This window comes from Neophocaena asiaeorientalis, unplaced genomic scaffold (genome assembly GCF_003031525.2).
Source record: "Neophocaena asiaeorientalis asiaeorientalis breed wild unplaced genomic scaffold, Neophocaena_asiaeorientalis_V1.1 scaffold629, whole genome shotgun sequence".
Taxonomy (NCBI): domain Eukaryota; kingdom Metazoa; phylum Chordata; class Mammalia; order Artiodactyla; family Phocoenidae; genus Neophocaena; species Neophocaena asiaeorientalis.
Genome location: NW_020175468.1, coordinates 7,658,231 through 7,680,715, shown reverse-complemented (window position 1 = coordinate 7,680,715; position 22,485 = coordinate 7,658,231). Strand labels below are relative to the sequence as shown.

At 48.7% G+C, this 22,485-nt stretch overlaps 1 protein-coding gene across 1 annotated transcript in view; it reads right to left on the bottom strand.

The window, feature by feature from the left end:
• FCGBP (Fc gamma binding protein) overlaps window positions 1-22,485 on the bottom strand; it is an 88,068-nt gene that overhangs the window by 26,660 nt on the left and 38,923 nt on the right. The window contains exons 5-8 of the mRNA XM_024768651.1: window positions 12,704-12,760; window positions 7,900-8,249; window positions 3,414-3,984; window positions 800-1,404 (exon numbers count right to left, since the gene is read on the bottom strand). Coding sequence (XP_024624419.1) covers window positions 800-1,404; window positions 3,414-3,984; window positions 7,900-8,249; window positions 12,704-12,758 — 1,581 coding nt within the window. The 5' untranslated portion in view covers window positions 12,759-12,760. The remainder of the gene's footprint in view (window positions 1-799; window positions 1,405-3,413; window positions 3,985-7,899; window positions 8,250-12,703; window positions 12,761-22,485) is intronic.

The following is a 22,485-nucleotide window of genomic DNA, read 5'->3' as shown; positions in this document are numbered from 1 at the left end:
AGAACCCTGTGGGCCTATCTGTAAGTACCCCTACACCCCTTTAACACCCCCCCAACACCTTTTGTTCCCCACTTTTCACATGTCACCTTACTCTCTGAATATCAATTTTCCTCCAGAAAATGCACCAATCTTTAACTTTGGAGGGTTCATAACAATAAAACATTGAGTCAACATTTACTGAACACTTGTTGGGCACCAATGTCTCTTTTAAACATCCTACAGGGCTTCCCTGGTGGCGCAGTGGTTGAGAATCTGCCTGCTAATGCAGGGGACATGGGTTCGAGCCCTGATCTGGGAAGATCCCACATGCCGCGGAGCAACTAGGCCCGTGAGCCACAACTACTGAGCCTGCGCATCTGGAGCCTGTGCTCCGCAACAAGAGAGGCAGCGATAGTGAGAGGCCCACGCACCGCGATGAAGAGTGGCCCCCGCTTGCCACAACTAGAGAAAGCCCTCGCACAGAAACAAAGACCCAACACAGCCAAAAATAAATAAATAAAAAACAGTTTAAACATCCTACAAATAGTAACTCCAAACCTCCACAACCACCTTGTGAAGCGGCTCACATTGGCGAGGCACCATCTTATTATCCCATTTGTCAGAGGACAAAACTGAGGCACTGAGAGACAAAGTCACACACAGCCAGGGAGAGGCAGCACTGCCTCGCTGGGGGGCCCCAAGCCTAATCACTGGCCACAAGGTCTTCTAGCAGACCCCCACCCTCCCCCAGTGGCCAGACCCCTACTCTTTAAGGGGAATTCCCTGCCCCTCCTCCCGGCCTTGGACACCCATCACTCACCAGCACTCGCCCAGGGTACTCCCGGCGCACGGCCACCTTCACGCCACGAGCCTCCACGCGCACGGCGCGCGTGTAGCTCACCGTCTGGCTGCCCCGATGCTCGTTTTCCACCAGCACCCGGAAGGCAGGCAGCCCCGCGGCCTGGCCGCACGAGCCGGCCAGCAGGTACGTGCAGGTGCCCATGAAGTCGAATCGCCGGCCGTCGAAGCTCACGTAGTGCAGGTCCCCAGACGCCTGGCAGCTACCGAAGCGGTCGGGGTAACAACCCAGGAGACCGTTCTGGACGCGGCAGCGCTCTCCAGCTGGGCAGCCCTGCGTGTCGCTGCAGCGCACCTGCTGGGTGGCGGCGTCACAGGTGCAGCGCCGCCGGCAATACTCATCGGCCCACACCTCCTGGCCGGGCGCGAGCGGGCGGCCCTCGAAGTTGCAGCCGCAGGACGAGGCGGCAACGCAGGCGCCGCCGCTGGCCACGAAGCCCGGGAGGCACACGCAGCCCTCGACGCACGGGCGCGCGGAGCAGTTGGACGGCACCGCGGCGGGGTTGCAGGAGGCCGGGCAGGCGGGGCCACAGAGCTCGTAGCGGCTGTTGGCCGGGCAGGACAGGGCTGCGGGGACACGGGAGCGGGGTCAGGCCAGCACAGTCAGAACGTGCCAGGACTTCCCTCCCCAACCCAGCTCCTTCCTCAGAGCTCCCCATCTCAGTTAATGACACTTCCACCCTTCTGGGTGCGAAGGCCCCAAACCTCAGAGATATAGTTGATTCCTTCCCCTTTATTCACTGGACAACCAACATGTCGGTAAATCCTGTGAGCTCCACATTCAAGATCTATCCAGAATCTGCCCCTTTTTCCTTTCACCACAGTCCCCACCCTTGTCCTGTTCACCCCAGCAGCCTCCTGCCTGGTCTCCCCCCTGCTCCCATCCTGCATCCCATTCTATTCCTCACATGCAGCCAGAGGGATCCTCTGAACACTTGAGTTAGATGACATCCGTCTCTTGCTCAGAGGCCTCTTGTGGCTCTGTCTCGCTCAGGGTAAAAGCCAGAGTCCTCCTATTGGTCCATGAGGCTTCCCATAATCCACGATCTGCCCCTATCACCTCCCTGTCCTCATGTCCTCTCACTTTCCCTCTGGCTCACTCCGCCCCAGCCACAGTGGCATCGTCTCTGGTCCTCACACTCCCTCCTCTGGGCCTTTGCACTGGCTTTTCCCTGTGCCTGTATTAGCCTTTCCTCACATGGCATGTGGTTAAGAGAAGGTTACTGGAATGTAGATGGCCTGGGTTCAAATCCCAGCTCTCCCCTTCTTAGCTGTGTGATTGTGAGCAAACAACTCCAATTTCTCTGTGCCTCAGTTTCCCCATCAGTAGAACGGGATAATAATAGTCCCAATATCACAGGAGGCTCGTCTATGTAGAGACACCCCATGTAGAGCATCCTTATGAGCTCACACTGTTGCCTAATCCTGGTCTCTGTTCCAATGGCAGCTTCTCCCAAGGGTCTTCCCTGAGCTCTCTTCATGAGTCTCCCATTTGCTCTTATCCCATGAACTCTGTTTCTTTTGCTCTCTGAAGCTATTCCACAGTTTACTGCTTACTCTCTGTCTCCCCTGCTAGGATTATAAATTCTGTGAGAGTGGGAACCTGATCTGTCTCAAACATGGCTGAATCTCCAGCACCAAGGACGGGGCCCGGCCCACAGGAGATGCCCAGTAAATACTTCGAAAATGAATGGGTAGATAAGTGAATGCACTGGTTCTTCTTTTGCACCAGGCATTGGGGAACTCAGCGGTGGTGGGGAGTGGTGTTTACTGGGCAGTGAGGACACAGCAGTGACCCAGACAATCCCCAAATGGCCTCAGTGTCTCCCCTAGACTTACCCCTCTCTGGAGTTCCTGTCCCAAGCCATGGGCCTGGGCCTGGAAGCCTCCTCCTCCTTCCTGTGCTAGCCTTTCTGCCTCCTGAACATTTCTCTGGGAGCCTCACAAGGGCAGAGACAGGTGTTTTGGTCCCCACTGTGCCCATTGTCAGCACAGGGGTGGGGCCAGATAGGGACTCAGGGAATGCATGTTGAATGAATGAATACATGAGTGAATGAATGATTCAGTGGATAGATACCTGGCTATGGAGCTGGGACTTTATCCAGAAGACATCGGGGAATCACGGAAGAGTTATAAATGAAGAGATGTTCGCATGTCTGCTTTGGGACATCTCATGCCAAGTCTTTGCACATGCCCTTCTCTCAGCTTGGAACCCACTTCCTGCCCCCCCCTTTTTTCTATCTAGCTCCAATCCCTCCTACAGGATTCAGATTGGGCATCCCTTTCTCTAGGAGATCCCACTTGATTCCCCAGACTGAGTCAGGAAGCTTCTCTGGTCTCCCATAGCCCCTCTGAACTTCCCCCATCCCAGCCCTGGACTGTCACTGTCTAGTGTGATACGTCTGCCCCAACCTTAGGCTCACTGTGGGCACAGCCTGGCCATCTTGGCCATTGCTCCGTCCCTGGCATGGTCCAGCTCCAGGCTGGACCACAGTAAATGCTCAGATATTGAGCAGATGCAAGGGGTCCCCTGCCTCCCACCATGTGCTCCCAGCCCCCACCAGGGTATCACTCACGGCAGCTGGCTGGCAACCTCCAGTTCCCAACAGAGATGCCAAACTCCAGACAGGCCTGGGCGTAGGTGCTAAGGGCACGGCACAGGCTGGCCCGGTCCCCACTGGCCACACATAGGTCGTATACACATTCCTTCAGGAAGGGCTGGGGGTCCAGGGCATCACGGCAGACGGCAAAGGGGCCATCGAGCTGGGTCAGCATGCCGCAGAGACGGCTGCCCTCATAGTGCTGGGCCTGGTCTGGGGGGCAGGAGGGACAGTTGTTCTGGCAGCCGTCCTCACATTGGTAGTCCTCGTCGTCCAGCTTCCAGCTACTGGCAAACTCCACAGCATCAGAAGCCTGCTGCCAGTCAGGTGTAAGGAAGTCATCAGTGGGGTCACCATTATAGTTGCCACACAGACCGCACACCTGGCCTTGGAAGTGCACGGGCAGGCTCAGTGCCAGCCGGGCATCCCAGTCATAGGTGACTACCAGCCCGAAGTCCAGCTCTACCATGGCCCGTGTCCCACTCTGGTACACGCGCAGGCGGCCCTCAGCCAGGGAGGCAGGCAGGCGTGAGCGCTGGCTGTCGATCTGCAGAGGGAGTCGGGAGAGGAGGGTCAGATCCCCATGTGGTCTGGCCTTCAGCCCCTCATCTCCTCCCACTTGCTTCCCCTGCTCTAGCTGCGTGAGGATCCCTTCCTCCCATTAGTGCCACTGACAAAGCCTCAGGATCTTTGCTCCTGCCTTCCCCGTGACCTGAAATGTTCTTTCCCTGGATATACACTTGGCTCACTCCCTCACCTCTTACAAAAACTTTGCTCAAATGTCACCGTCTCAGGGAGCCCATCCCAGACCACCTTATTTTATATGGCAACTCCTCCCGACTCCCTATTCCCCTTCCCTGCTCTACTTTTTTCCCTATAGTGTCTAACCTTCTAAAATGTCATCTGCAAATATCTGTTTATCACCTCTCTAACTTGACTACACTGTCAGCTCCACGAAGACAGGGCAGCTGCTTCATCTCCAGTGCCTAGAACTGTACCTGGTGGAATAGCAGGTGCTCAGGAAGTGAATGAAGCCCCTGCTGTATTAAATAAACATCCACTGGGCACTGACCCTGTGCCTGGCCCTGGCCTGGGAGATCCTGGAGATACACTGATGACAAAGACAACCCCAGACCCTACTGTCATGGGGCTCCCAGTCCAATAGGGGAGACAGACCTGTCACTAGACAATGACAGATCAGAGTGATCAGGGCTGGGATAGTGGAGGCACAGGAGGCTGCAGGAGCCTAGAAAAAGAGCCAGACCCAAACTTTCAGGTTAGGGAAGGCTTCCTGAAGAAGAGATAGCTGAGCTGAGCCATAAAGGACCAGTGAGAAGTAGCCACGAAAACCAGGAGGGGGAGTGGTGTTCCTCTGCAAATGTCCTGAGTGGAGAGAGAGTCCAGCCAGGAGATAAGGAGTGTGTTCTCTCTGTCCCCTGGGCCCATTTTCCTCTTCCTAAGCATGTCTTTCTTATACTTTCTTTACAAAGTCTTGTCTTAGCCAAGAGGATGGGATATGAAAAAAGGAGTAACAGGCAGAGGGGACAGCATGAGCAAGGTCAAAGGTAAGATAGATCGTTCATTCAGTCAGCAACGCCTCCATGAGCCTTCCTGTGTGTCCAAGTCTTTGCCAGGCAGTGACCGAGACAGTCCACATTCACAGGCTCTCAGTCCAGGGACCACTGTTCAAATCTGTCTTTCCCCTAAGTCCAGTGATCTTCATTTTTAAATGACACAAGTAGTGCCTGTTCAGCACAGAAAACTTACAAAATACGCACGAGCAAAAATGAGAAAAGAGAAAATCACCCATACTGCTGGACACACGGGGAGGGGGAAGGGTAAGCTGGGACGAAGTGAGAGAGTGGCATGGACATATATACACTACCAAATGTAAAATAGATAGCTAGTGGGAAGCAGCCACATAGCACGGGAAGATCAGCTCGGTGCTTTGTGACCACCTAGAGGGGTGGGATAGGGAGGGTGGGAGGGAGACGCAAGAGGGAGGGGATATGGGGATATACGTATATGTATAGCTGATTCACTTTGTTATAAAGTAAAAACTTACACACCATTGTAAAGCACTTATGCTCCAATAAAGATGTTAAAAAAATACTCACATTTATGAATCATGCCAGGTTTTTTCCTACCTTTAAATATATTTATACTTAAAAAAAATAATGAGACCATGCTGAAGTGACCATTTCATGAACTCTTTTCTCCTAAGAAGCTCTTGTGGACATCCTACCATGATCCTACCAGGAACTCTAAACCTTTGTCAGGTCACTGACCTCTGTAAGGATCTGACAAAGTAATGGACCCTCTCCCTGAAAAACTACACAGCATATGCAAGATTCTGCACATAAGTTCAAAGGATTTGAGGTCCCCCTGAGCTTGTGTTCAACCTCTCTAGCCTTCAAGAACACTACTTTAATCCACTTGGTTATTAACGTCACAGATCCACCTGCACACTCACAAAACGAGGGAGATACAAGAATATTCATGGCAGTACTGCTTGCCAGCATGAACAAGGCGTCCAACCACAGGGGCCTGAGCTAAATGAACTATGATGCATCCAGCCGATGACAAACTGTGCAGCTGTAGAAAGGAAAGAGGAGGCCCCCTTCCTACTGACAAGGAGACAGCTTCAGAATGCACTGTTCAGTGCAAAAAGTCAAGTTCAGAACAGAGCACAAGTACGGTACTGTTCGCTAAGAAAGGGGAGACGTAAGAATGTATTGTTTGTGTTGGCATAAAGAAACCCTAGATGAATACTCAGGAAACTAGTAAAAGCCGTTACCTGTGGCGAGCAGGGAAAGCAGGTAAAGATAGGCGTAAAAGCAGGATCTTTCACAACATGCCTTTTTGTTTTGAGCTGTAACTTCTTTTCCTATTTAAAAAAATTAATCGCAGCAACATGGACGAAACTCGAAAGTCTCATGCTGAGCAAAAGAAGCCTTACGCTAAAGGCTTCCTGCACTGGATGAGTCCTTTACTATGAAGTTCTTGAACCAGCAAAACTAAGCTATGGTGGAAAAAAATCGGAACTGTGATTGCCTCTAGGAGTGTGTGGGCCATTGTTTGGGAAGGGGCATGAGGGAATTTTCTAGAGGGATGCAAACCTTCTATATCTTAACAGAGGTTTGGTTTGCACATTGGTCAAAACTCAGTGAACAGTGATTTGTGGATTTTATTATGTTTAAGTTTTGATTTGTGGATTTATTTATGATTTGCGGATTTTATTACATTTAAATTTTGTTTCAAAAGTAAGCAAAAAGAAGTGTGAAAATATTGTATTCTAGTTAACGGTCTGCTTGCTAAAATCTTTAGGGGTGAAGTGTATTGATGTCTAGGACTTATTTTAAAGTGCATAAAAAGTAAGAGGGGGGGCTTCCCTGGTGGCGCAGTGGTTGGGAGTCCGCCTGCCGATGAAGGGGACGCGGGTTTGTGCCCCGGTCCAGGAGGATCCCACATACCGCGGAGCGGCTGGGCCCGTGAGCCATGGCCACTGAGGCTGTGCATCAGGAGCCCGTGCTCCGCAACGGGAGAGGCCACGACGGTGAGAGGCCCACGTACCGCCACAAAAAAAAAAAAAAAAAAAAAAAAAGTAAGAGGGATTGTTGAGTGGCCAGAGGGATGTACAGATGATAGATGTGTGATGAACTAAGCAGAGTAAAATGTTTAGAATCCAGGTGATTGGCAAATGGTGTTCACTGTACAATGATCTCAACTTTTCTGGGTGTTTGAACATGTTCATAATAATACGGTAGGGAAAAGGGAAATTATTGTTTCTATTTATTTTGCTGTTATTATATTTCTGTAATTTATATTGGCTGAGTAGTAATCCATTCACCAGAGGCAGAATAGCCTAGAGGTTAAGACAGAGACTCAGGAGCCAGCCTGGGGGCGTTCCCAGCTCCATCTCTTACTAGCCCTAAGCCCTTGGGAAGTCATTCATCTCTCTGGACCTCAGTTTCCTCATCAAAAGTGTTAATAATAATAACGCCTACCCCCATAGATTGCTGTGAGCATTAAATGCGTTAACACATGGAAAGTGCTAAGAGACAAACCCAGCACATAGGAGGTGCTCACTACATTTTTAGTGTTTGGTCACTTAAGAAATTACCCACTGTTGGACATTTTGTCTTCTTTCTCTCTCTGCCCGCCCCCTCCTCTTGCTATTATAAACACATCGGCATAAACTTTTTTCCCCTAACCATATCTCTGAGCATTCTAAAAATTTTTAGAAATCGAACTGCTGGACAAAAGGGGTTTAAGGTTCTGCCACTGATTTTCAAATCCCCCCTCCCGAGCCCCCACGCCCTCGGCCCACTTCTCTGCACCCTCCACCCCTTGGCAAAGGGCTGGGGTCTGGGGCCTGACACCCAGGCACTGCCTCCTCCTTCTGCTTGTTGGGTGGCTCATGGGTTTCTTTTTAACCCGGATGCCTCCTCTGGATCCTTACCCGAGCGAAGCCAACTTCCCCGCGGGCCAGCGACACCACGTGGCTGTAGGCGCGCACGGTAACCAAGCCCACGTTAGAGACGCTGCGGCTGCCCCGGTGCTCGTTCTTGGTCTCCACGCTGAAGGCAGGCAGGGTCTGGTCGTCGCCGCACAGCTCCACCATCGAGTACAAGCACGTGCCCATCATGTCATAGCGGCGGCCATCGAAGGTGGTGTAATGGGGGTCACCCTGGGCGCGGCAGGTGGCCGCGGAGTCCGCCAAGCACCTGGCCTCCCCATCCAGCACCTTGCAGAGCTGCTTGGGACCGCACTGCTTGCCTTCGCAGGAGGGCTTCCCCTGGGTCAGCAGGGCTGGGGAGGGAAGAGGGGTGGCCACAAAGAAAGAGTCAGGAGTGTCCACCCTACCAGGAATCCTGGAGCTCTCCCACCCGGGGGAGTTTGGGCAGTTAGCTCACAACTACCCATTCTAGAAGTGGGGGGACTGAGGTCTGGAATCTCAGAGGGAGAGAGCTGCTCAGGCCTGACTTCTCTTAGGGTTTCTGGTTCCCCAGAAAACACAGCTCAGCCCAGAAGAACTGGAAGGTGGTGAAGAACCACCAGGCAGGAACAGTCATGGAAAGGTTAATGTGTGGCTTTTCTCTCCCTGTTTCCCCCTTGCCCCTACCTTCCCAATCAGGCTAAAAGGCTAAGGGATCGTTTTTATTTTTTATTTATTTTAAATTCTTGGCTGCACCACACAGCATGCAGGATCTTAGTTCCCTGACCAGGGATGGAACCCATGCCCCCTGCAGTGGAGGCGTGGAGTCCTAACCACTGGACCGCCAGGGAATTCCCCAAGGGATCTTTTTTAAAGATAGAAAATGGAAGACAGAGACTGTTCAATAGAATGGAAACGGTGGTGTCAGGCTGCCTAGGTTAGAATCCTGGCACAGTCAATTAGCTGTGTGACACTGGAAAGTAATTTATAATTCTGTATGTCTCAGTTTCCTCACTTGTGACATGGGGGTGATAATAATACCTTCTTCACAGGGATAGTTGGGGAGGGGGGAGTGGCCCGGCTTAAATAAGCTAAAATATAAGCAGGGTTTGGAACTGATCCCAGGTGTTAATTAGGTTAATTATTACCTATTACAATCAATCACCCACCTCTTCCACATTACTATTCAAGCCTGAAGTGGCCCTTTGAAGTTGGGTAGCTTCCATGCCCTGGAGGATAGATGGGAGGGGCATTTTTGCCAGTGCTGGGAACCCTACTGTCTAGGATCCTTGCTTCGGGAAGGGGATCCACGTAGGAAGAAACAGCTCTTCCTCCCCTGCCTCCTAGTCTTCAGAAGCTCTTGCCCTCTGTCTGCTCATAATAATAGCTCACCCTTATGTAGCCATACTCACTTGCCTGATAGCCTCTAAATGAGCTACAAATGTTAACTCACTGCACTGTCACTTAACAACCCTGTGAGGGGTGCAGTTATGATCCCCATTTTACAGATGTGGAAACAGGTCCACAGAGGTGAAGTCACATGCCCAAGGTCACACAAGCAAAGGTGGGATTTGAACCTGGGAAGTCTGGCTTTAGCATCTGTGCCCTCAAATGCTGCACTGCTTGGAGGCAACTCCTCGACAGGCTGGGCCCAAAAGTACACACAGGGCCAGGTCCTAGAAATTAACTATGTTAGCACATACAAGGCACCTAGAGTGGACCCTGGTATGTTGAGAAATACTCCCCCCGCATGGTAGCCATCATTATTATACTTCTAGACCTCCTGAGTTTGGCATTCCTATATGAGGTGTTGGGGGAGTGGCAGTTAGCAACTGGTATGGTTGTGTGTCAGTAGGTAAAATAACAAAATATTCCCAACCTGGTTGGTGAGAAGCTGCTGACCTGACCCGACCCCCCACAAAGATCCCTCCCTCTTGGCACCTTGGCTCTCCGCAGGAACCTTTCCCCAATGCCACCCCCCACAAAAGCAACAGACAAAGGGCTGATGCCAGACACCCTGGGGGCTTCTAGGACCCTGCTGCAGTGCTCTGACTGGCATCTCTTCAGACTGGTTGGGACCCTGGATCATACCAGTTGCTAAACACTTAGAGTATTGTTCCTGCAGGGGGGTGGGGGGACAGGGAGGGTTTGGGAAGCCTTAAGGAAAAGAAGGATGGCAGGGAGGATGCAGGTGAGTGGGAGACAGCCCAGCTGAGCCAGGAAGCCACAGATGAGCACAGAGAGGGTGGGAAAGGGGAAAAGGCAAGGGAGCTGGCAAAGGGGTCCCCAGGTGGACAAGGCCAGAGGTCATTTCTGATCACTTACTCCGGCCGCAAGCAGCTGCTGTCCCAAAGCTCATGTCCTGGTTCAGCCCAAAGGTGAGCAGCCCAAAGTTGGTAGCAGCCTCAGCCACATGGATACTGTCCGTAGTGCCGAGGTCCACTTCAGCATATGAGAACTCACTGCCTGGCACAACGGCCCAGGTGAGATTGGCCCCCAGCCTCTGCCCATCTATGGTCAGCTCACCAGCAGCCTTTGTTGGTGCCACTACCAGGGCCACGCACTTAGAGTTTGGCATGCTCTTCACCACATAGGCAGGGCAGTAGGCTGCCACGTCTGGGATCAGGACCAGGTGGGGGTCATAGGTCACTCCATCTTTGGTGGTACCCGTGCCAAACAGCAGGACTTGGATGCCCACATCTGCAGACAGGTAGAGTGGCTGGGACTGCTGGATCTCAAACTCTGCCACGTTACCTGCCTGGAGCTCACGGGAGCCACTGGTGCCCCCGAGGTTGTAGGTCAGTTTCGTGGCCTGGCTGGCCACGACATAGACCAGGTCGGAGCGGGTCTGGAAGGACAGAGGGGGCACCACGTAGTAGGTGCCCCAGGCAGATGTGGGTAGCAGCTGCTCCACCACATGGTTGCAGTTCGTGTTTTTCTGGGCACAGCTGTGGCCAGAGAGGACAGCCACGGGGCTACTGGCGGTGACCTTTGACCCTGAGAGGTTAGCTGTGCTCTGCACCTGGGCCACCTGGTAGGGGTCCAGAGTCACACTCAGGACACTGCCCGCTGAGTAGGACTTGCGCTGGAATGTCACTGCCCCCTTCAGCTGTATACTGACAGAGGCACCGGCTGCACCCGCCACCACAGCAAACTCCTCGAGATTCTGGGACGAAGCGCTGGAGGGTGTGAGCACAAAGTACTCAGTGCCTAGGGCGCGGACAGGCCACAGCTGTGTCACATCTGCTGTGTTGGGCTTAGCGTTTATTGCCTGCACAGAGATGGTGCGGTCAGAGTGGACCACCACCGCACGCTGGAAGGTATTGCTGCCGACCATCTCAGCCTTGGCAGTGATGTTGACCATGACTGACTGCCCGGGCCCCACAGTGACCTTCTGTGAGGTGCCGTCTACCTGGCTGAGGATGGAGACTGTGGTGAGGTTGTCCGACAGACTGGAGAGGAGGAGGTAGAGGTAGGCTTTGCTGTACCCGAGATTATAGTTCTGCAGGAAGGCCGTGAGGAATTCCTCCCCCACGCTGTTCTTGGGGTCCACTGAGGCCTCCTGGGTCAAACCTGGGGTGAGAAAATGCAGCTGTGGGTCTGCTTTATCCAATCCTCCCCATCAGAGAAGTAACCTCATACCCTGTGCCTGGGTCGCATGTTGAAATACTAACGTGGGTTTCTATTCTCTCTCTTCTCTCTCCTTTCCCCTTATTCATGCAGTGTTCACCTACCAGCCTTTCTGGCTTTTGCCTTCCAAAAGCCTGAACACTTCAGACAGGGATCTCAAACTCAAACGCTGACGGGGCCAGGCAAGTGATGTAAATGTGTGAAACAGAACTGTGCAGCTAGAGCATTCACATGCCATGGAAAGTGGGGTGTTGCTATTAGCTTTAATCTGTTGTTATGATGATGGCTTATGGGCTCTTTCTTAAAAATGTCAGATCTTACCATTTTTTCAAGGGAAATTGGATATCTGAATTTCCATGTGAAATCTCCAATCCAAAACTGTTTTAAGTAAGCACTATGGGGCCCAAACTGGCTGGGTTCAGGTGCCAGTTTGTGATTTCTGTCTTCATAGGATTAGGGGTGTATGTGAAGGGGAAAAGGGGATTATGGGAGTATGGACAAAATGTCTCCTAGAAATAGAGAGGAGTGGGGACTTTTCAACACCTCAATCTAGGAAAAGATTCTCCAGGGCTGAGAAGAGAGAGGGGGAGGGAGAGAGATCACTTTACAGGATCTTGGAGAGAGTTGTGGTGGTTATAGGACTGTCTGCTGAATAAGGGGAGCCTTAAAGGACATCCCAGTGTCCCATGGGGCCAGGGGATCAGGGGCAATGAATGTTTCTAAAGTAACCTAAATAGATGTTCACTGGTAAAGAGGGCCAGGATGTCCCATCCCTCCCCCCAAACTTTGGCTTTACCTAAGACTCTAGTTCTGGACATAACCCTAGATAATTGGGCACCAAATCCCCCCAGCCCCCCGCCAAGAAAGACTTTAGTGAAATTTTCCATCACCTCAGCAGAATGAGGCTCTAAGTCAAAACTTTAGTTGAGTTGTGGAAAATCAAGAAGGTAGTAGTTCTTACCTACTTGAATTTGGGGACTAAAGTTTTTACCTGTTTCCCTCTGGAACAGAGAGAGAATGGGTGAATTCCACCACATTTCTCTGCAGGACTTAAAGGGTCCCTCTCCCATCTCAGCTAGCCTGGGGTGACACTGGGAGATGTGTCTGTGGAGGGGGCTCAAATGGAGGGCGCTGACCCAGGCAGGTAGAGTTCTTCAGACTGGAACCAGGACATAGATGGGATTTTGGTCTGACTTACCCCACAGGAGGGTTGCTCCAGCCCAGAGCATCCACCAGCTCCGCAGAGAACCCATGTCTGCAGTGGAGAAAGAGAGGGGGTCATAGGAGGCGGTCTGCCCCTCCTGCCAGAGGACAAAAAGGCCCAGTCTCAGGACAAGGGCTGCCTGGGCACCAGGAAGGCTGCGGTGGGCTGAATCCAAGGGCCAGTGTGTGTGTAAGGGGAATTGGACATCTGGTGGGCCTGGGGGCTGGGCAGGGAGGGCAGGACAGAGGTAGGATAGGGAGTTGGATGTCCAGTGGGTCTGGGGGGAGTGGGATGGGGAGGCCTAGAGCCAGGGGCAAGGGTAGGGGACCTGATGTCCCACTTCCAAAGGGGATGCAGCCTCTCTCACCTGCAGGTTCCCGGAGCTGCAGGGCTAGCCCCAGGTTCCCTGGGCTGGGCTATATAGTGGGGTTTCTGGACTCCTCAGGCCACGCCCTGGGCCACCTGCCAGGCAGATGATGCCAACTTCTTGGAGGAGGCTGCTGATCCCAGGGCCAGCTGGAATGGGGCCCCTGAAGGCCTGAGAAGGGTGGAGGGCAAGCTTGAATGCCTGAGTCCTGAGAGGGGTGTGAGAACAGCTGGTGGCTGTGCCTGGGGAGCCTGCTGGAAACTTCAGTCCTGGAAGGGTGGTGTCCCTGAGAGAAACAGCTGGGGAGCAGGGTGCTGAGGGCCTGGAGCTGGGTCCCCAGGGGGTGGGGAGCAGGAGTCGAAGGTGGCATTTGGTCTTGTTTGCTGGTTCAATGGCTAAATTATTTTCCTTTGGCTCCTGCCAGGAACAACAGTGAAGGACCCACATCCGTGTCCCCACCCCTCACAAGCTGTTCCCTGGTCCCCAGCCACACATATCCTCTTTCCAACCACTCAGGGTGGGGGGCAGGTGTCTGAGGTGTGCAGGAACCTGAGCACCTGACTCAGGACTTTGTTGTGGGACACAATACCTCCATCCCCAGACCAACAGGGCCTCCTGGGTACCTAATCTGCAAAATAGGAACATCAAAACTAGCTTCACTGGGCTTACTTGTCTCCCAGAGGGACCTCTGTAAACTCTCAAGGAGTATAGGTGGGAGGCAGGCTCTTCTGGTGTGGTTCGAGGTGGGGAGCAGGTGGCACCTGGGGGCTGGAGCTGTGCGTAAAGAACGATGCAGGCCCCTGTTTCCTGGTTCCACGCAGACACTGGGCTTCACTTTCTGAAGAATTTGTTTTCTGGGAGGTGTTTTTTTTTTTTTTTTTCCTGAGACGGGACTCGCTGAACAAGTTTTGGGTGATTCTGTGCCCCCATCACCCCAAAATCTGCCTGGGATGGGAGTTGGGGGTGTAGGTCACATACAGGGAGCAGAAGCAGAGACAGCTGGGAGGTGGTGTGGGCATTCTGAGGTGGAGTCCATTCCTCCTGAGGGGCTGACCTGACCCAGGCCCTGCTCTCCTCCGCCCAGCCCCAGGACTCATTGCCTGGGGAGTCTCCCCTGGAAATAGCAGCTGCAAAGCCTGGGTGTCCTCTTGGACAACACCCCAGCAGCTGCTGCCCCCAGGACTTCTCCTCTCTTATCACAAGGCTTGGGCCTCTGCATGGTCGGGGTGGATGGGGGCTGTTAGAGCCCCACCCAGGGCAGGTTCCCAGAGGGAGAGAGAAAGGCTCAGAGCTGAACGGGCCAGAAGGTCAACCAGGAAAATGAGGTGAGTAAACAAGAGACTGGATAAGAGCCAGACATATTAAGAAAAAGGCAGGGGTGAGGGGACCAATGGGGAGTGAGAGCTTTGTGGGGAGTGGTGCCTGAGTACCTGAGGAAAAGGACTGGGAGGAGGGGCTGCTGGGATTCCTAAGGAGGAAACAGCTATTGCAAACCAAGATGTCAAAATCTTCTGTCGGATACACCTTGTTTAGCCTGAGACACTCAGAGAAATAAAGGATGAGGGAGCAGAAAATTAGAGTAAGACTGAGAGGTGATTCTGCCCCCCAATCTCTGAGCCTTGAGGTCTCCCCTGGTTGACCCCAGAGAGATGCCTTCCCCCTCCTCAAAACCCATTGTTGCATTCTGCGGCCAGAGTCCCCAGAAGTGGGGCGGCGGTGGTGGGAAACCTCACAATTTAATATTTGACACCCCTGGGACCTTCTCCCTCCTTTCAGAGCCCAAGGGGTGTGAGTGTGGTGGGTGGGTATGGTATGACGCACCCTGTACCCTACTCCATATCGTATCGATTCTCAGAAACCCCACTGAGAACCCCCCGAGATAACCTGTGGGGACACTTCCTTGTGGTCAGCGAAATCACATCCATCCTGCCACTGGCAGCCCTGCTCTGAGCTCAAACAAGGGGTGTTTGCGTGTCCAAGTCCTCTATCCTCTCCCTGCTGACAAGATCTGTAGGGGACAGATCTGTACTGGTCATATGACTTGAGACCCCTGGGACCCTCTGGCTTGTCTGGGTTTTAGAGATCCAGGGTACAGGTGGGGACAATTTACTCTGCAGCTCAATTCAGATTTTCTGGCAATTTTGAACTTCATTCTTTCATGCTCTGGATCCCACAAGGGTCTCTGGACCCCCTTGGGGAGCTCCTTCATCTTGCACAAGTTGCCACTAACCTCCCTGAGGTTCAAACTTGATCTTTTTCCTCCCCTGCTCAAGGAAATTCCATGCTTCCCTGTCCCTGTGAAAGCAAGTTCATGCTCTTGGCAGGACTATCTCAAGCCCTAATGCTCCATTTCCTGCATCTTCCACCTTGTCATTGCCTGTGCAGTTCCTTCCACTTGGAACACTCTTCTTCATATTCTACCTGCTAACTCCATGCCTGGAACCCAGACATCATTTTCTGCACGTGTCATTTCCTGAGAACCCGAGCTGAGGCTAATCTCTTATCTCTTTTATTCCTCCTATACGGCACTGGCCATCTGCTCCCTTGCTTTATGGAAATTCCCTTTATTTGTTTTACCTTCTTGAAACTTCAGACCTGCTACAGCTATGTTCCTGTTCTTCACCTCCCCACCCATCTCTCTTTGACCCACCACAATCTGACTTCCATGTGCATTGAAACTGTCCTGCTAAATCCTCGTCACCTCTTACTTGCCACTTGATTCTAGCTCCTCTTTAACATTTGACATGAATGCTTCCTCCTCAAAAATTTCTAATGTCTTGGTTTCCATGATGTCACTTTCTTCTGGATCTTGTGTTACTTCCGTCTGTTTCCTATAATAACCCCTTTAACATTGGTGGTCCTCAGAAATAATGCCATTTGCAGCAACATGGATACAACTAGAGAGTATCATACTAAGTGAAGTAAGTCAGAAAGAGAAAGACAAATACCATATGATATCACTTATATGTGGAATCTAAAATATGGCACAAATGAACCTATTTACAAAACAGAACAGACTCATAGACATAGAGGACAGACTTGTGGTTGCCAGGAGGGAGGGGGGGAGGGAGAGTGATGCACTGGGAGTTTGGGGTTGGTAGATGCAAACTATTACATTTAGAATGGATAAACAACAAGGTCCTACTGTATAACACAGGGAACTATACTCAATATCCTGTGATAAACCATAATGGAAAAGAATATAAAAAAAGAATGTATATGTATGCATAACTGAGTCACTTTGCTGTACAGCAGAGATTGGCCTAACATTGTAAATCAACTATACTGCAATTTTTAAAAACTGGTGGTCCTAGATTCTCTTTCTCTGCTTCTTTCTCTAACTACCTCTTTTCTCCAGGAGATCTTATCCATGTCCATTTATGCTGTCTAATAGAACTTTCTGTGATGATGAAAATTTTCTGTGTTTTGTGCTGTCCAGTGTGGAAGGCAATGGCTCCATGTGTCTACTGAGCTCTTGAAATGTGACTAATGTAATGGAGGAACTGAATTTTTAATTTAATTTCATTAACCCATTTAAAATTAAAGTAAACACCTGTAACTTGTGTCCATATTAGACAAGACAAAACTCTAGAATTGTTGCTAGCCCAGGCTCCATTTCATCTACCTAGTCAGCTGCTTATATGTCTGTCACCCACCTACCAACCTATTTACTCTCTTTTATACCCATTTTTACATTCCCGGCCCCCTTGTAGGCAACCATTCTAATGTGATTCATGAGAATATTTTTAATGTCTTCTTGAAATAAAATACACGTTAGTAAGTGCACAAATCATAAATGTATGTAGCTCACTGAATGATCTCAAAATGAGTACATCCTTATAACCTACACCCAGGTCAAGAAAGAGAATGTTTCCAGCATTCCAGCAGCCCTCTTCATTCTCCTTCTTAATCACTATCCACTCCCTACCTCCCATAAGGAGCCACTATTTGGCTTCTAACACCACAGATTATTTAGCTTGTTTTTGAACTGTACACAAATGGAATCATATGTCTATGTTGTTTTGTGACTGGATTCTTTCACTCAGTGTTATCCTGTGTACATAACTATAGTTCATTTTCGTTGCCATATGGTACTTGCTTGTTTAAAAATCACTACAGGGACTTCCCTGGTGGTCCAGTGGTTAAGACCCGGTACTTCCACTGCAGGGGTCACGGGTTTGATCCCTGGTCAGGGAACGAAGATCCCTCATGCCGTGGCCAAAAAAAAAAAAAAAAATCACTACATATTTACCCATTCTACTGTTTCCACTTTGGGCTAATGAATACTATCTTCGGACGCACACGTGCACAGTTTCTGTTGGGATGTGCTGTGGAGTTCCTAATGGTCATTTCTGGGTCATTTGGCTCAGCTTTTTTTTTTTTTTTTGGCTCAGCTTTAGTAGATACTACCAAACATGTTTCAATTTGAACTCCCATGATCAGTGTATGACCAATCTGGTTGCTCCACAGCCTCACCAATATTTGGCCTTGTTAGACTTTGTAATTTTAGCCATTCTAGAGGTGTAGTGGTATTGGGCTGTGGTTTTCATGTGCACTTCCTTGATTTTTTAGTGAAAAAAATCAAGAATGTACTTGTTCATTTTAGTAATCTATTTGTTCAAGTCTCTTGTCCATTTTTTTTTTTTTTTGCGGTACGCGGGCCTCTCACTGTTGTGGCCTCTCCCGTTGCGGAGCACAGGCTCCGGACGCGCAGGCTCAGCGGCCATGGCTCACGGGCCCAGCCGCTCCACGGCATGTGGGATCTTCCCGGACCGGGGCACGAACCCACATCCCCTGCATCGGCAGGAGGACTCTCAACCACTGCACCACCAGGGAAGCCCTCTTGCCCATTTTTTAAATTGGGTTGTCTGGGTTTTTTTCTTATTGATCTGTACAAATTCTTTATATATTCTGGATACAAGTCATTTTTTGTTAAATGTTTTGCAATTTTTTTTCTCCCACTCCGTGACTTATCTTTTCACTTTTTTTTTTTTGGCCCACATTGTGTAGCTTGTGGGATTTTAGTTCCCTAACTAGGGATCGAACCTGGGCCCACAGCAATGAAAGTGCACCAAGTCCTAACCACTGGACCATCAGGAAATTCCCTTTTTTCACTTAAAAATATATTGATTGATTTGGCTGCACCAGGTATTAGTTGCAGCGTGTGGGATCTTTGTTGCTGTGTGTGGGATCTTTAGTTGCAGCATGTGGGCTCTTAGTTCCCTGACCAGGGATTGAACCCCGGCCCCCTGGACCACGAGGGAAGTCCCCCTTTTTACTTTTTTAATGATGAAAAAATTCTTAATTTTAATGTAGTTCATTTAATCAATCTGTAACATTTCATGGCTGGCCTTTTTTTTTTCTGTGTTGAATTCTTCTAATCCAGAAACATTCTATTTTTTCCCATTTATGTAGATTTTCTTGGATTTATTTCACCAGTATTTAAATTTTTTTCAGAAATATTATGGGGACAGGAAGTAAGAATTCTGAGGGGACTTAGAGAAAATGGAAAAGTGATGTGAACCCTGCCACCTTGGCATGTGCTGTGTCTGAAGAAACTAATAAACATGCACTCTGAAGACTTTCAAAGGGACACTTTGTGCTTGATGTAATGGTTAGTGAGAGTGAGTGGGCTCTGGTAGATATTGACTCTGATGAGGAATGAATAGGTATTTCTCATCATTCTCAGGACTTGTGATCAAACCCTTTTACACCTGGACTCTGCAGAGTGGATCCTCCTACCTAGAGTGAAAACATGACACCATCCAGGAAGTTGAAAGAATGCCTCCCAGTCAGAGATGCCATTTTTCTCTTCCTTGAATAGGTGAACTACAGGGATTTGACAACTTCCTGCCTGAGCCATGCCCTTCTCCAGCAACCACAGATGGAACTGAAAGGAAAAAGGAAAAGCAGCAGGTAGTGGGCAAAATTATCTAACTCAAGATTTCAGAGCTGAGTTGATGCAATTCTATGAAGAGAAGCTTTTGGAAAACCTTTAAGACTGAGTTAGGGGACCCTAACTCAGAGAGCTGGGTTCTCCATCCCTGGCACCCTGTAATTCCTTTACCAAAACACATTTCACATTGTCTTGTAATTGTTTTCTTGACTTCCTTAATCTGAATAAGGATGTGTTTATTTTGCTGATCAGTGGATCCCCAGGGCCTGGTATAGTCCTGGCTCGTAGTGGGTAGTTAATAATTATTTCCTGATTGAATGGAGAAATGAAGAGAAGCTCTGGAGGGGTGACACAGGTTTGTGGGGTTCAGCTCTGTCTGTTGTATGGCCCTTCGGTGGAAGTTGTCCTTCCCATAGCGATAATGGAGGGTGGTATAGACACTTTGCAGAGGCAGAGTGGGAGAATCAGGCTGCCTGGTCATATAACATGGATACGCTGTACTTCAAGTACATAGCTCAGATCAATGGTCTCTGTGTTCAGATCTTTTTCTAGGAAAAGTGATGTTGGCTATTGTTAAGCTTAGTCATATATTGCTGTGACACACAACATGTATATATTAGCCAGATCTGAATAAATATAGACCATAGGACTACATATCCGAAATTTACAGAAATATTTAAAGAGAAAAATGCAAATGCCCTGGTGGTTAAGAACCTAAAGTCACTTGGCCGGCTAGTGCCAGAAATGGAATTCCATCTGGCTCTCTGGGCTCCAGGTGCAGTGCTATTTCCACTCTGCCACTGACTCACAAGACCTTTTGGTGGGGACATATAAAATATTACTGGTTTGCACATGGAAAATTAGTCGAACAATTCTGGATCACTTAATCGTTGTAGTTCCCACTTCTCTCCAAGGAAGCCCAGTATCTACCTTGAAGGACATCTATAAGGTGCCTTAAAGGCTCTTAAGTTGTTTGCTTAAATTTGCAATAGTTATACATACTTGTTGAACATTTTTCAACCAATTCAAAGTGTGGAGATAAAAAGTATAAGTATTGCCCACCTACCCTCCTCATTCCCCATCATTTCCCAGAGGATAACTCCAGTTAGCAGTTTGATGTATACCATTCAGTCCTTTATATATTCATATATACTTATATACACATATGCATATGTACACATACATAGCTCTTCTAATAAGGAAAAATGAGATCAGTTATAGGTTCAATTGTGTCCCTGCAAAATTCATATGTTGAACCCCTAATCTCCAACACCATAGAATGTGAGCTTATTTGGAAATAAGCTTGCTGCAGATATAATTAGTAAAGATGAGCTCATACTGGAGTAGGGTGGGCCCCTAATCCGATATGACTAGTGCCCTGATAAAAAGGGGCAATTTGGACACAGAGTTAAACATGTACACAGGGAAAACACCACGTGAAGATAAAGGGAGAGACTGAGGTGATGCATCATCTACAAGCCAAGAAATGCTAAAAATTACCAGTAAAACCATAAGAAGATGGTAGAAAGGCATGGAACATATTCTTCCTCACAAAGGAACTAACCTTTCTCCAAACCCTTCTGACATCTTGGTCTTGACTTTCTGGCCTCTAGAACTGTGAGACAATGCATTTCTATTCTAAGCCCAAAAAGTGTGTTTTCTCAACACACAGATCCTGAACATGTTTTGTTAGATTTATACTTAAATACTTTATTTTTCTTTGGATCTATTGTAAATAGCATTGTGTTTTCAATTTTGGATTCTACATTTTCATTGTTAGTGTATAGAAATGCATCTGATTTTTGTGTGTTTATTATTTGTTTTTTTTTTTTTTTTAGAATCCTTGGGATTTTCTATGTAATCATGTCATCTGAAAATAAGGACAATTTTATTCCTTTCCAATCAGTATTTTTTTAATCTTTGTTTTGCTTTCTTTAGCTGGCTAGAACTTCTAGTACTGTGTCAAATAAGAGGTGAACATCCTTAGTTTGTTCCTAATAAGGGGAAAAACGTTCAGTCTTTCAGCATTAAATATGTTAGCTGTAGGTGTTTTTTTTTTCTTGTTTCTTTTTTTTTGTGGCCGTGCCACACAGATCTTAGCTCCCCAACCAGGGATCAAACCCACTCCCCCCGCTGTGGAAGCACAGCGTCTTAATCACTGGACCACCAGGGAAGTCCCTGTTAGTTGTAGTTTTTTGGTAAATGCTGTTTTATCAGGTTGAAGCAGTTCCCCTTTATTCCTAGTTTGTTGGGGTTTTACCATAAATGGTGTTGGTTATTGCCAAATTATTTTCCCATGTCAATTGATATGATCATATAATTTTTCTTCTTTACCTTGTTGCCATGGTGGATTACATTGATTTATTTTTTAAAATTGAAGCAGCCTTGCATACCTGGAATAAATCCCACTTGGTTATGGTATAGAATTCTTTTTACACTTTGAAGGCTTTTTTATTTGATAATATTTTTAAGGGTTTTTGAATATAAGTTCACGAGGGATACTCTCTTCCTCTTCCTCTTTCTTCTTTTTGTAATGTCTTTGCCTGGTTTTGGTGTCAAGGTAATTCTGGCCTCATTGAATGAGTTGGAGAGTGTTCCCTCTTCTATTTTCTGGAAGAGATTGCATAAAAGTGATGCTAATTCTTCTTCAGATGTTTGATAGAATTCTCTAGTGGAACCATCTGGACCTGGATATTTCTTTCTTTAGAGCCTTTTAATTACAAGTTCAATTTCTTTAATGCCTATTCAGGTTATCTATTTTATATTGGTTGAGTTTTTATAGTTTATGATTTTTGAAGAATTGATCTATTTCATCTAAGCTGTAAAATTTGTGAGTGTAGAGTTTGTTCATCATATCCCCTTATTACCATTGTAATGGCTGCAGGGTCTGTAGTGATATATCATCTTTTATTCTTGAGATTGGTAATTTGGGTTTTCTCTTTTTTTTACCCTTGTCAGTTCTGCTCTATGTTAATTAATTTTATTGATCTTTTCAAAGAACCAGCTTTTTGTTTCATTGATTTTCTCTATTATGTTCCTCTATTCAATCTTATTAATTTCTGCTGTTTATTTTTTCCTTCCTTTTGATTGTTTTGTGTTTATTTTGGTCTTCTTTTACTAGTTTCTTGGGTAGGAGCTTAGATTATTGGTTTGAGACTTCCTTTTTTTTTGCGGTACACGGGCCTCTCACTGCTGTGGCCTGTCCCGCTGCGGAGCACAGGCTCCGGACGCGCAGGGAAGCCCTGGAAGGGAAATTTATAGCACTAAATGCTTACATTAGAAAAAAGGAAAGTCTCGGGCTTCCCTGGTGGCGCAGTGGTTGAGGGCCCGCCTGCCGATGCAGGGGACACGGGTTCGTGCCCCGGTCTGGGAAGACCCACACGCGCAGAGCGGCTGGGCCCGTGAGCCATGGCTGCTGAGCCTGCGCTCCGCAGCGGGAGAGGCCACAGCAGTGAGAGGCCTGCGTACCGCAAAAAAAAAAAAAAAAAAAAAAAAAAAAAAAAAAAACGTTGG